General features: G+C 43.2%; 1 protein-coding gene and 1 long non-coding RNA gene across 4 annotated transcripts in view; one reads left to right on the top strand and one right to left on the bottom strand.

Moving 5' to 3' along the window:
* The window catches only part of LOC142046342 (uncharacterized), a 934,987-nt gene that overhangs the window by 327,038 nt on the left and 593,852 nt on the right, over positions 1–14,097 (bottom strand). The window lies entirely within an intron of this gene.
* Positions 1–14,097, top strand: part of COL15A1 (collagen type XV alpha 1 chain) — a 282,178-nt gene that overhangs the window by 222,545 nt on the left and 45,536 nt on the right. For all 3 annotated transcript variants that reach the window (XM_032765559.2, XM_032765558.2, XM_032765560.2), the window contains exons 26-27: positions 1,608–1,685; positions 1,807–1,842. In XM_032765559.2, coding sequence (XP_032621450.1) covers positions 1,608–1,685; positions 1,807–1,842 — 114 coding nt within the window. The remainder of the gene's footprint in view (positions 1–1,607; positions 1,686–1,806; positions 1,843–14,097) is intronic.

Raw genomic sequence — 14,097 nt, forward strand, 5'->3', positions numbered from 1 at the left:
TACCTTGAAATTCTCTTGGGGACTAATATGCAGACTCTGATGCTGAAACTCTACATTTCATTTTGCACAACTGTCAGAATGACTCTGCATAAACATTAAACATTTTGGGTATGAGCTGACCTTTTTCTGTAAACTAATCATCCATGCCAACAGTATAGGAAGGAAAAAGGAATCTCAGCAAAAAGGCTATGTAAATTATAGAAGGATAAATCTTGCTCCCTCCTTTATGGGTACAGAGGACCCTGCCTGTAACAGAAATCCACTGCACAGAATGAGCAGGATTTGAGGACTCTAATTCTGTGGGGTTTGGGATTGTGGCATTGTTAGGAGATGAATAGGGGCAGGAAGCAGGTGGTCAGGAACAACTGGGCTACTGCAACCTTGAGGATGAGAAGAGAAAAAGGAAAGCAAAATACCATTCTTCTGCCTTTGCATTCTTAAGTAGCTTATACAACTGTTTCGTTGATTTCTTGTCAGTTAATGTGATGGTGAGATATTGTTTAGTTAAAGTCTGAAATAGGTTCCCAGAGCAGGAGCAAAACTAGCACTCCTTATCTGTGAAATTACATCCTGATGAATGAAAGATGGCATGCTGAGTTTCTGGCATGTGTTTGACCACAGGGTCAATGATCTTCCAATGATCCTGAGCCAAGAATGGCAGCGGTTTTTAAGGCTGCTGATCTCAGGCTGTACAGCTGAAGGATCCCTGGGAGTGTAGGCCTGCGAAGAAATATTTGGGGAAATATTCACTTTAGAAATCCATGGAATACTTTCCTCATGGCACTGAGTCCATAGTACTGAACAAAAGATGGGGTTAGTGACACGTCCGGGTCAGCCTTCTTGGGAGCCTAAGTATGAGTGACTCAAACATTTCTAAAGCTTTCAGGGAAGATGCAGTAGAATGGCAGTGCATGGAGCTGAGTATTCAGCAGAGTCACTGTGGTGAGCGGGGTTGATGTCAAGCCAGAGGCCACATTGCTTCACTTTGAGGTTATGGGGCCAGGTGGTTCAGGATGCCTCGGTTGCAGTAGGGTGGGTGATGGCAGCTACTGGGGCCACACTGGAAACCACTTATTCCCACTGTGGAGCAGTTATTCGTGTGATTAGTCCCATTGAATTCAATGGGATCCCTCCTTGGAGTAGCAGCTCATTAGTGAAACTAAGGGGTTCACAGCCCAGCTCTCGGTGGCTAAAGTTTATTGGCTAGAGGGAACAGGACAGCATCGTGCTCCAAATGTTTAGAAGAAAAGACCTTTGCTTTGATGACAGCCAGGGAGCTATTGAGGTTTCATGTTACACTTTCACATAGGGGCACTAGATAAGGGAAGGCTTGCTGCACTATTTTGATTTTCTTTCAGGGCTTTTAGGAGCAGGATATTTTTGTTTTATCGTACCGTGGTTAAAAAAGAAACAACCCTCATCTCCCCCCACAATTGAATCCACCCTAGTCACATTTTTGTAGTTGCCACCTCCCCAACCAGCCTGTCACCACTTGGAACTAACAAAAATGTTGCTGCACTGATCTTTTGAAGTTGTCTGCTCAGTGCAAGTAAAGCTTTGTTTAGAACGGTTGTATAAACATCGCCAAATGATTATGTGAATTGTAGGGTGAAAAGGGAGAACCCGGATTTATCATATCTGCAGATGGATCTCAAAGAGAACTAACAGGAAGACAAGGGCAGAAGGTAAGCTAATACTGTTACCAAGTTCTTTTGGAACACTTGGTGGATTTGCACTCCATTATCAACCAGGCCAACAAGGCATTAGAGTTTCTCTTCATCACTAATATAAATGTCTCTCTCACAGGGTGAACATGGAGCAATGGGGCCACCAGGGCCTATGGTAAGATATTTGCTATTTTTTAATGTATTTGTACTTTTTGGTTTTACAGAGATTACCTCAACTTAGTCAATTAGCTTTAGTTTTTCAGTACCATTAGGCAAAGATGAAGCATAATACCCACAGACAGCAATGTCTTTGAAGTATTTGTCTTTGGTATACAGTACTGCAAATTGTTCCTGTTTTGGTTTAGAATTTAACAAGTGATAGCACATATGTATCATGTGATAATTAAAAAACAGAGGCCACATTTTTCAAAACTTGTTTGCAAAGCTAGAAACCTAAATCCGTATTCAGGCATCTAAATAAGTCTGACCTGATTTTCAGAGGTGATGAATTGTGTTCAGCTCCCTTGCCTTCAGTGGAAGCTGCAGATTGGACATGAAAATGAGGCCATTTATTTAAGTACCTAAATATAGCTTTAGATGCTTTGCTTTAGGCTCCCTAGGTTTGAAATTTTTTGACTCTACAAGGAATGATGCTCTCAAAGCTTGAAACTTCATAACTGGAAAATAGTCGAACAATAAGCAGTGGGGATGAATTTGGTACAATTTGTTGCAGTGCATTCCAGGTTTAATGATTTTAATCCCTTTACCTTGGACTGCACCAGTTTTTTGTCAGATTTTAAAAAACTCCCTTGGCTAGAAGAGGGTAGTAGTCTTCCGGAAAACATGCATTTGAGGGGCCAATTCATCCTTGGTGTAACTCCACTGATTTCAGTGGGTTTACCTCACGTATCAATTTGGCACTTCTGAATTTTAGGAAGACATCAGTTCTAAGTTCCTGACCCCAAATTATGATACAACACGACCCCTGCTTATTTCAATTACCAGTTTCATTGAGCATTTTCTCAGTTTCTTTTACAGCTATAATAGTCTCAGTGCGGAAAATGCAGTCCTGAAAATTGTGTGTAAAAGTGATGTACAGTAAATTTAAAATACAGCAAGCCAGATTTTCAAATTTAGGCACGTGATTGCACACATGTCTAAGCTATGAATGTAAATGCCCAATGAGTGTAACTACATCTGGTATTTACATGCGTACTTGTTAGTTGGGTGCCCAGCTGACTACGTTCATGCACAAATACTCACTATGTACATACACATCACATTTGTGAGCATAAATTATATGCATACAAGTCTAAGTGCACAACTGCAAGCATTTACTTTGGAAAATTTGTTCCAGCATTTAAAGTGAGTATCCTGGAGGGTCAAAGTGAGATCCTGCTGTGATTCAAAGGCAAATTACACTAGAAGAATTTGTGATTTAACTCTAGCTGGCTAGAAAAATTGACAGAGGAGGCAGTTTGCTCTTAGCAGCTTGACAAAGGCTACAGGATCTATAGCACTAACGACATTAATGAGGGGTTGGAAGCATCTGCAAAGATGGCAGGCAGGAATGCAGTAGAGAAATCTCTGAAATATCATGCTATGCCATACCTTTGATGGTGGCACAGACTGGCTGGCAATTCTTTGGTTTCCTCTGGTGCATGCAGTGTGTGTTAGGTGCCCATCCTTTTGGGAACCTATGATTTGTTTGCCCTCCTGCTGATGCCATTTGTTATGTGCTGAAGTTGAAGTTTCTTATGCTGTGTCTGTTTGCATCCTCAACCTTCTTTTCTTCAACTCCCTGGTGACCTGCTGGGTTGATAGACTATGAAATATTATGCAGTGGTTTAAACCACTTCCTTTTAGCGGTTGGCCTTCTCCTGGCTTCAGCTTTTAATATAGTATGGCCAAGGATGCCCTGTGCGAGATGGCAAATTTCAGTAAAGGGCATCTTTGACACACAGTAATTATGGTGTTCTGGGTACCTTGTCAGTACTTGTTGTTTTACTGAAGTCTTTTTTGAGGGGCTGGTTAGATGTGTTGCATGACACTTCTGTTGGTTGCTTTGGTGCAAAGTGTATCTTGGGAGGGCTACCCTAACTTACATCATCGACTTGAGTTCCCTTTCCCCTCCTTAAATCACTGCAGGATGAGCTGATCTTGCCTTTTGACTTAAACACACAGCCTTTTCTGAGAGGATATGTCCCTTTTCTGACCTAGCCTCTCTGCCCCCACCGAAGAGCACACAGGATCCTTTTACACCACCACAGGGTGCTCGTGTATCTCAGTGTACGCATGTTGCACCACGTGAATGCCTTAGGCCTGGTCGACACTAGAATATTAGGTTGACCCAGATAAAATCCACACCCCAAGTGATATAAGCTGACCCAACACTCCATGTAGACAGCTTTAGGTCGACAGTGGAATTCTTCCATCCACCTAGCTACTGCCTTTCAAGGAGGCAGGTTTCTTAAGCCAGCAGGACAACCTGGCACTGTAGCTGTGCCACTGTAGTGTGTTAAATGGAGACAAGCCTTTACTTACACTTGCCTAAATGGCTGCACCTCGTTAGATTTTGGCACATTTATGCTGTCTCAGGATTTGGTCCAGTCTTTCTATGCCTAGAATCATCCAGTTCCTCCCTCATTCCCACTCCATTGCTTTATACCATCCTAACACAAATTATATTGATTGTAATAATGTCTGAAGGCAAGGCAAGCAGTGTGTGAGATTAAAGCCTGAGCACTTCATCACTGAACATAGGGTGACCAGACAGCAAGTGTGAAAAATTGGGACACGGGGTGGGGAGTAATAGGAGCCTATATAAGACAAAGCCCCAAATATCGGGACTGTCTCTATAAAATCAGGACATCTGGTCGCCTAACTGAAGGACTCTTCGTGATGATAGAAAAAGTATCTCCTACGAATTTCGCTGCAATAAAAAGGAAATGAGTTATCAAATAAGACCTTTAAAAACGATAAGATGACATATTTATGTCTCCTCACTAAAAACAAGGAAGTCTAGAGATAAGCCTGATGCTCTTCTAATTCACCTCAGTAGATGTGGCAAATTATCTCTGCTTCCACAATTCACTCTGAGGGAACTCCAGATATGCAAGGAGTTTATTTTGTGTATGTATTTAGTTATTTGTGACTATCCATGGTTCTGGGCCCATGTGCAATTTGTATTTTACAAAAAATAGATAATAGGACCAATTTTTATGTCCAAAAATGAACCCTCCCAAATCCCCCTCAGAACAGAAAGGTCATTCTTCCCCCTCTTACAAGTTCGGTGCCGTTCTTTGAAGCAGTAAGTAATGCAGCATGGCAAGAAAGTTTAAAAAAAAATCAAGCTTTGGCACATCAGCTGGGGAAGTAAATTTCAGAGTCAATGACTCATCCCTCAAAAAGCCCATTTCCCTCCCCATTAGGGATCATATTGTCACTTCGCAATCCATCTTGAGGAAGGGGCAACACAGCTATGGAGCAGGAGCCTCAGGGAGTCATGAATCTGCCTCTGTTTCTTCATCTCTGCCTGCTTAGCTCTGCTGGCCATAGCATTGTGAGGGGAGTGTGAAGTCAAGGCTCCATCCACCCATGCAGGAGGCTGTGCAAGATCTGGCAATGTAGGTACTCTGTGCAGGGAAGGTAAGAAAAGGCTCCAGATGCCCTTAAACTCCGGTAGAGTTGCACAGCCAACCTCACAACTGAACCGAAGTCAAGGGGCTTTTATCTCAAGAGCATCACCTGATCTCAACTGCAGCAAAATGACTTGAGGTCTTCAAAGTAAATGGGACCTTTGTGGGCCTTCAAGGCTGATCATTTATGATGTCTGGAGCATGATCAGCTGAGGGGCAAGCTCCCAAGAAGTCTGTTACAGATGTAAGAGAATCGTCCCACCTTCTGCTTCCCTGCTTTTCAAGGCTCCAGATGGACAGCAAGGTGAATAGCAGCAGTTTGGGATATAGGGCACTAGGTAAGTAGTAGCATCTGCCTGGGGGCTGAGATGCCAGTACAAATTTCAGCAGCAGGTCAAGAGTGATGGCATTCTTACAAGGCCAGCATGGCTGATAACAAAAGCAGAAAATATACACTAAAACCAACCTTCTGCTAGAGTGAGGGTCAAATTAGCACCTTTGACCCTTGCACTGGTAATGATAGCCTGGCCCTCCCAAGCCGGTATGGAGGATTAGGGAGAGCTGGCTTCCTGCAAGAAGCACATCAGAGCACTAACCCTACCCTCTCACTATCAGAGAGTTCAATTTCCCCTCCCTACCCTGTCATTGATGATGGAATGGTCACAGGCTTTTTCACTTGCTTCTTTGCCCCCTAACTGCTGCAAGTGGTGGCAACTTGCCTTTCCCTTCCTCCCCAAGTTACTGATACTCATCATGGAGGGGCCAGAGCTGGAATCATGAAGCAGGAAATAAGGAGGGAGTTGCCAATTCTAATGATTTTTATTGATAGTCTCACAATATTTGATGGTTTACTTAAAACCCCAGCATCTGGAGACAAGGGATTATGTGAGAATCTCACCTATTTTTGCTGGTTTATATTTCTACCCTTCATATATGCAGAGAAAAGCTTGATCCAAGTGTTCTTTAAAGGCTCCAAAACCAGAAGGCAAAGAAAAGGAGCCCATAATTTACTTATTTTTAAACCTCATGATTTAGGGGGGCCTGACCCATGATTTTGAACATTTGAGGTGGCAATGCTGTGGTTCTTTCACATCCCTGAGAGCCTGCCTGTCAGTTGCTGTCTGTTCCTACCCTAGGCTTCAGCTGTGATCACTCAGGCACAATCTGACTACAAACAGGAAATGAAAGAAGAGTCTGAAATCCCCTGTAACATGTCACAATTTTATTATTAAATAGCAGATTTGGATGCCAGTAATGATGGGCTTTTCAGATTCTTGAAGTTGTTATTATTGTACAGCAACACTCCCCTATATTACTAATTGTAAAGTTCTCTTTTAGTTTAATTATGTTTGGGCAGGAGAGAAATATACATGATGGTACTAGATGGATGACACAACTTGAAAATATTCCAACATTAATCATATTTTTGCCTAGGAATTATCCTGTGATGAATTCTTTTCTTTTTTTAGTTGGCTACTTATACAATGAATTACTATATGTGAGCCACAAACTATAGTTTGACACATTTATCATCAGATAGATGGATTAGCCTCTCCATGAATATGCATTATTGCTGTTAGAAAACAGTGAAGGAGAAATGGTTGCCAGTTTGGAATGAGAGGAGAATGTAGTTGACAGACCATCAATTTGGAGATCAGTCTCTTAGTTTGGAGTAGGGATTGGTGAACAGATTGACATTCAGACAATATCAGTATTTCAGTTCTTATTAATCAGATGATGTGTGGACCTTGAGGGCGAATATCATCCAAATACAGCTATAAGACTAAGCTTTCATGGCACCATGCTGACTCCCAGATAGACCCCGAGGCTGCCTAAACCACTTGACAACAAGAGGCAGTAATGGATAGAAGGCCAGAGTAGGAATGAGAAATTCTAGGTTCTATTCCCAGCTGTGCTACCAACTCAGGTTCTATTCCCAGCTGTGCTACCAACTCACTGTGTGAGTGGGGGCTGTCACTTTACCTCTCTGTGCCTTGCCTTTTCCACATGTACAATGGAGAACATGCTAGTTACCTTTGTTAAAGTGCTTTGGGGTCTGTGGGTAAAATAATCACTATATGAATGCCAAGGACCGGAACAGCCTTCTGGGGTGAGTGGGAATGAGGACGGAGTGCTGGCCTTATATGCCCTGCTCACCTCCAGCATCTTTGAGGGTAGCCAGCCAACCCTGCACCTTACGCTCAGCTCCAGCTTTCTGGGGTGCTGATAAGGCCCTCTGCATCCTCAGGCAAAAGGGATGCCTTCCCATTCCCCTGCTATATGGCAGAGGCACAGGACGGTGCTCCCATTGCCACTGCTGTTGGACTGAGCCAAAAGCCTGATTTGCCCCAGAGAGTCCTTTGCATAGTAACTAGGGAAGCCTTTGGGGTCTGATGGGTTTAGGAGAGAGGCCCTATCATATGGGCACTGTCCCACTCAGAAACATGGGAAAATACAAAGTAAAATAAATGTGCCTTCATCCCAGTGCTATATGCACCAGTCCCAGCTATGAATGGAACACAACTCTTCCAGCTGAGACAGCTACTCCAGTGCCCCAGCTTTCTTAATGGGTCTGTGCTCTAAGCAGTAGCAGCAGCTGCAGGACTTGGCTGAATAGCAAACAGAGCAGGGCAATGAGGGGCACAGTTTCCAAATGAACTGATCTGCACATCCATGTAGGAAGCTGCAGCAGTAGCAAGACTTCATTGAACAGCCTGTCAGAGACAACACTACACTGAGAAGCACTTTCAAAGGGGCTCTTAATTATACGGCACATTCTGAGCTAAGGCACGTTGCAGTTCCTCATTGACAATTTGAGTTCAAAGGTGTAATTTGGACTTAGTGTCATGGAGGTAGAAGCTGTTGCCTTCTGTCCTGTGAGAGCAGGGTGAGCAGGGGCTTGTGAAGCCCATGGAAACAGTAATTGCAATAGATGATACAGGATGTGAGGAAGACTTGAAGAAGGATTTCTGGCCTTGGAAGCAGATCTAAGGAGAGCAATGGAATAATGTGCTGGGTGGCTCTCTGACCTCATTTTCTGTAGAGGCATTCAGAACATTTCTGCAGCTTTACCATTCTTAAAAACACTACTTTGCAGGTCATCTCTCAAAATTGCTTTGGTTCCCTGCTTTCCTTATTTTTCCCCTTTCTAGCTGTCCCATTTTCACTCCATTATTCATTTCTCATTTTTTACTATTACTCTGTTTTCATTTCTTCAGTCTAGTTTCTTTTAACTCTTCTTCCTTTTTGTGTTATTCAGTTTCTAGAAAATATTCTGTCGGGACTTTTTCAGGGAAGTTCCATGGCTTGTGTTCTACATGAGGTCAGACTAGACGATCCCACTGGGCCCTTCTGGCCTTGGAATCTATGAATCATGAGCATTAGAACGGAATGATGAGTTAGTCATTATTTACCATCAGTTTCATCAGAGACCAGTACTGGTTGCTATGAATCAGACTCTTTATCCATTACAGCTTTAAATGTGCAAAATAACTGTAGGGCTAGGTTGTGCATTTCATCACTGCCCATAGTAAGGGATGGTATGGGGGCCATGCAACCCCAGGGGGAGCATTGGAGGCAGCCTTCCTCAGTGGGGCAAATACTTCCCAAATCACTCATTGCCCTGGAAGGAGCATGCATGGCATAGAAGAGACAGAGTCATGGCTCTGCCTGCTCCATGCCCCCTTTCAGACAAGTTGCCCCGGGGAAAGCATCTCAGAAGCAGCTCCCGTTCTCTGTCCACTACGGGGACTGCAGTTCTGGCTGTCTACACAGCCTGCATGAGGGGAATCTGCTCACTCCTTCCCACCCCACTGCAGCCACTTAAGGGCCAGCTACACTCTAGCCCTGAGCAAGTGAAACAGAATATAGTTTCTGATCCAGCCCTAGTGACATCAATGAGACCACTGGTGTGAGTAATATGACTTATGTGAGAAAGTGTTTGCAGGATCAGGGCAAAAAAATGTATCCTAAGAAATCTGCCTTTGCTACCTCTGTGTCAGGTGCAGAACAAAAACATTAATGCAGATTGTGTTTTTACAGTGCCTAACACAGTGGAGGCTAATCCCTGTTGGAGTCTTTGGGCACTGCAATGTAAACAACCATCTAATCTAGCATTTTGTAGGAGCATTTTTGGTTCCTACAAAACTGATGTCAGGATGAAATGAGATCAAAAACCAATTTAATTTTTGTAATAGGAAATTCTAACACTACATACAGTATACAGTACTGACTGTTTTGCCCAGGCAATACTGAGAGTTACTGCCTCAGAGAAAAATAATATTCTTGGTTTGACTTGGTGACGCTCAATAAAGGGTGACACTCTTAAATCATTCAGTATGCAGAAAAGCTGCTGAAAGTCTTCAAGTCTGAATCTGTCTGTTTTGTGCAAGCAATATAGATATTGTTGCGTAGAAAAGGTCAGCCTTTAGGTTGACCACTGGCTATGCATCGCCCCAGACTCCCACTGATTCTGGAGTCTACATTGCTTGTTCAAAGAAGGGATCAATATACAGAAGTCAACTTTCCCTCAAAACCCAACAGTGTTCCTACCTGAGCACTAGTTATGGGAGGAATATAGAGCAGTTTTGCAAACCACCACTAGGTGGCCCATTGGTTCTGAACCCTGACATCAGAGGAAAAAACATCCAAACCCCACAGGTTTCTAATTTTACCTATTTTATTGCCTGAACAACTAAACAAAAACATAAAATAAATTACATATGAACAAATCAAATTAGAATAAGGTTGGTTTCTAGAATCATCAAATTATGAGATTGGTTAAACCACCTCAAATAAACCAACAATTCCTTACATGCTCTGTGTAACTTGAGAAAACAGTGATCTTTTTAGCTATCAGCCCCCAAAGTAACAGAACATTGTCAATTTCAGTGCCATTTGATATATTTATATTCCAACAAAATATGTGATACAGGGTGTCAAAACACTCGCTGACTGAAGCTAATTTTGAGACTACAGCTCTGATGCCAATTAAGGCAGCCTGCCTAAATTACTGGTGGTTAGGAAATAGCTAGTCTTCCTATCCACACCAATATAAGGTTATAAAAAACATTCAAGATGACACCACTTGTTACATTTAAAATACAAATGACAAATTTAGGTGAAGATTAAACATATAACTCCTTTTGAAACTTGTATTAAGGTAAAGTTACAGTAAAATATTAACATGGTATGTCATATATTTCTTATTCAGGATCAGGTTAATTTTCAAAGAAGCTGGCTAAAGATTCTGTCTTGCTGGCTGGGTTTGCTAGAAAGGGTGACCAAATTTATAAGTATCTATCCTCTTTTTGGTGTATCTCTTGTGTACGTACTTGATGTGAAAGCTTTTCCATCGCAAGGACTGTACCACAATTCCATAGGAGGAAGAGTTGTATTTTTCCAACACAAAGTCTAGCAGCTAGCAATAAAAAGAAATTAATTTGTTGTTCTCTTTAAAATGCAGATCCTTTACTGGAGCATTAAGCAAGCAGGTCAGGGATCTCTAGGAAACCAGCCAGCATTTTGTCATACAATGAATCTCTTTAATAATTTCCTCCCCAAACCATCTAATTCCTGAGTGCAATCACATGTGCAAGTATCTTTCCATGCAACCCCTCCATAAGAGCACCTCTCTCATAGCAAAAATATGATGGTGCTTAGCTGGAGTCAGTTGTCATCTATACAGTAGTTTATAAAAAAATAATCCTTATGGACCACACAAATTGAAGATGTGTATCCCTTTTCCTATATGGAGACACTCTGATCCAGATCAATTTCTTTGTCCAAATCCCTCTCCCATCTTTTCATCTGGGTTGTTTTCCTAACATCTTTCTCAGTCAAATTTGTATGTATCTTGGAAATTAGAATTTAAACCCTTTGTTCCAGCTTGTCCCTTGGCTAAACGTTTAGAAAGAGATACCTCATATCCAGATTCCACAATAAAACATTTGACTTGTAAATACTGAAAATGTGGGATCTTTATACTATTACATACCTCTTGGTATGATTTCAAATCAGGACCAGGAGCAACTGCTGATATGGAATAATCCTGGCTCTTCCCCACCACAAATAGTCCTTTGATATTTTTAGGGATACATTCCTAATTATTATTTAAATTAGCTAAGGAAGAGGGCCTCGGCAACAGGAATTTAGAAAATTTGTCTAAAACTGCTAAGGTGGTCTGGATGAATGGGTGATTATATTTTTTATTTTTGGCGACAACCCCTAATGCATGATATGTAGGCCCGTGTGATCTTTAGACAGCACAGTTGTTAATGTAGGGCTGTTAGGTATTGGAGGAACCACTCTAGAGGTACCTGTGGCATCCCGTATTCACCACTGTCATATAATTATGATATATTTTGTACGAAGTAGCCTTGTGAGGTATCATTCTAACAGTCTTGATCTGCTAGACATTGATATCTCGTTGAATTGTGCGTGCTATCATCGTATGTGAAGCTATGAAGTTTGGCTATGTATGTGCTTCTGAAACATGTGAGGTTGAGAACACCCATAAGCAGTCTTTCAGGTACAACCATAAAAAGGCCAAACAATGTTAATGGCATATTGAGGAAATATAAACAACCACAAAGATTACCCCAGGAACTGTGTACAATAGAAACCTTTCAGAGATAGCACTACACAGTGGGAACTTTTTGACCCAGGTCACAGCAAAAGAGCTTTCCAGCAAGTAGGAAGAAGATATATAAGGGGGGAATGACATCATAATGAAACCTCATTCTTCTTACAACAACACACCTGAAAGTACTGGAGGAAAAAGACTGAACTGGGTGGGAAGTGTTGGTCCCAGGCAGGAAAGAAAGAAGCCTGCCTGTGGATGTAAAAGCTAACCTGCTTCTATGTACTGTCTAAGTGGCTTAGACACTGCTTGATTCAAATACTAACTAGTACATTAGGCCTAGATTGTGGTTTTGTTTTATTTCTTATGGTAATCTACTTTGATCTGTTTGCTATCACTTAAAAGCTATCTTTCTGAGTTAATAAATCTATTTTATATTTTACCTAAAACACTGTGTGTTGTTTGAAGTGCAAAGGGGATAAATTGCAGCTCATGAACAAGAGTTGGTGCACATCCACTTTCCTTTGTAGAAGTGGCGGACTGGGTAATAAATTCATACTGGTCAGGTTTTAACCAGGGCAGGACCAGGGCCGGTGCAACCATTTAGGCCAACTAGGTGGTTGCCTAGGGTGCCAAGATTTGGGGGCGCCAAAAAGTGGCGCCCCCAAAAAATTTTTTAAATGGTTGCAGCGGCTGCTGCTGGAGGGGCTGAGCTGCTGGCAGCAGCAGCTGCCCTGCAGCCAGCAGCCCAAGTGTCCCCGTGGCGCCGTCGGGCAGCGCGGCCCCTGAGTCAGTGCCCACATCGCCACCGCCAGCCCAGGGACCCGTCCCTGGCTCAGGAGCTCCGCAACAGCCCTGGCACCCAGGGCGCCCACCCTGGGCCTCAGGAGCGCGCCACCTTCAGCGTGCGCTGCAACCGGCACCAGGGCGCTCGTGCCCCCCGGGGTCAGGGAGCTGCGGCTCCGGTGGACCTGCCGCAGGCATGCCTGCGGCAGCTCCGCCGGAGCTGCGAGACCTGCGCGCAGGATGGTGAAATGTCCCGGTGCCTAGGTCGCCAGAAATCCTAGCGTCGGTCCTGGGCAGGACAGTATAGCTCTGAGGTCTTAGGCTCAGGAGATGAGTATTTTGGTTGTAATTTCTCTATGTGGGTTCATGAGTGGCTGTCCAGAACATTTATGAACACCGCTGAGTGTGGGCCCTGCCTATGGAAATGCAAGCTCGGAAGGCTTTGCAGTTTGTCACAACGTCACAGTGCAAGAGGGAACCCAGATTGGTAAAACAGAGGGCTCAGCTGTATCTCAGTTCCAGGTGGCACCCTGGGGCCATCACAGCACCATTCTCAGATTCTGAGGGTTCTATACACACACACACACACACACACAGACACTCTTTTGCACTCAAACACGCACACACACTCATTACCACCCACCTGCTGCAGTTAAAAATGTTTGCAAGAATGCTAAAGCAGAAGTGTCCGTCTGCTAATATAAATTGGAAAAGAAAAGAAAATCCAAAAGTTGCTACATATTCAGAATGGTGGTAGCTACACTTGAGGTTTCACTCAGCCTGGTAGAAAAAGGTTAGCCTGTGGTCTTTTCAGCTCTGCTGTTTTATGTGAATGGACTTGTTGCTGGTTAGAGGTTTTTACTTGTGGAAGTTGACACTTGGAGGTTGCATGTTGCTGGACTCCTACAGCTGGGAGTGTGGAGGAAGCATGGGTTTCTTTGTCAGGCATGATGACATCACCTGGCCAGTGTTCAGCAATCAACAGCAGCCATGGTCACTGGGGTGTGTAGATGTGCACTTCATTGCTCATGGTACAAATCAGCCGGAGAATTCTTACTTTGCAAAACCCACTGTCCTTTTATTTCCCTGTGTTCGTTCCCAGAACCATCTATATACAACTCTGTGTAATTCAATAGGAGTTCGGCAGTCACCCAGGGACAGCTAGTTCCTGTTGCTAGCTAGGAGCAGCACTTCATCACACCTTACTCTTCCTGTCCCCCTCCCCTTTCCACTTCCTTCCTGCCGGCTTGATAGGCCTTCTCCCCAGCAGGCTCACAGGTAATTACTCTTAGACCTGGTCTACACTACGCATTTAAATCGATTTAAACAGCGTTAAATCGATTTAACGCTGTACCTGTCCACACTACAACGCTCTTTATATTGATATAAAGAGCACTTTATATCGATTTCTGTACTCCTCCCAGAC

Source organism: Chelonoidis abingdonii, chromosome 2 (genome assembly GCF_003597395.2).
Source record: "Chelonoidis abingdonii isolate Lonesome George chromosome 2, CheloAbing_2.0, whole genome shotgun sequence".
In the NCBI taxonomy this organism is placed as follows: domain Eukaryota; kingdom Metazoa; phylum Chordata; order Testudines; family Testudinidae; genus Chelonoidis; species Chelonoidis abingdonii.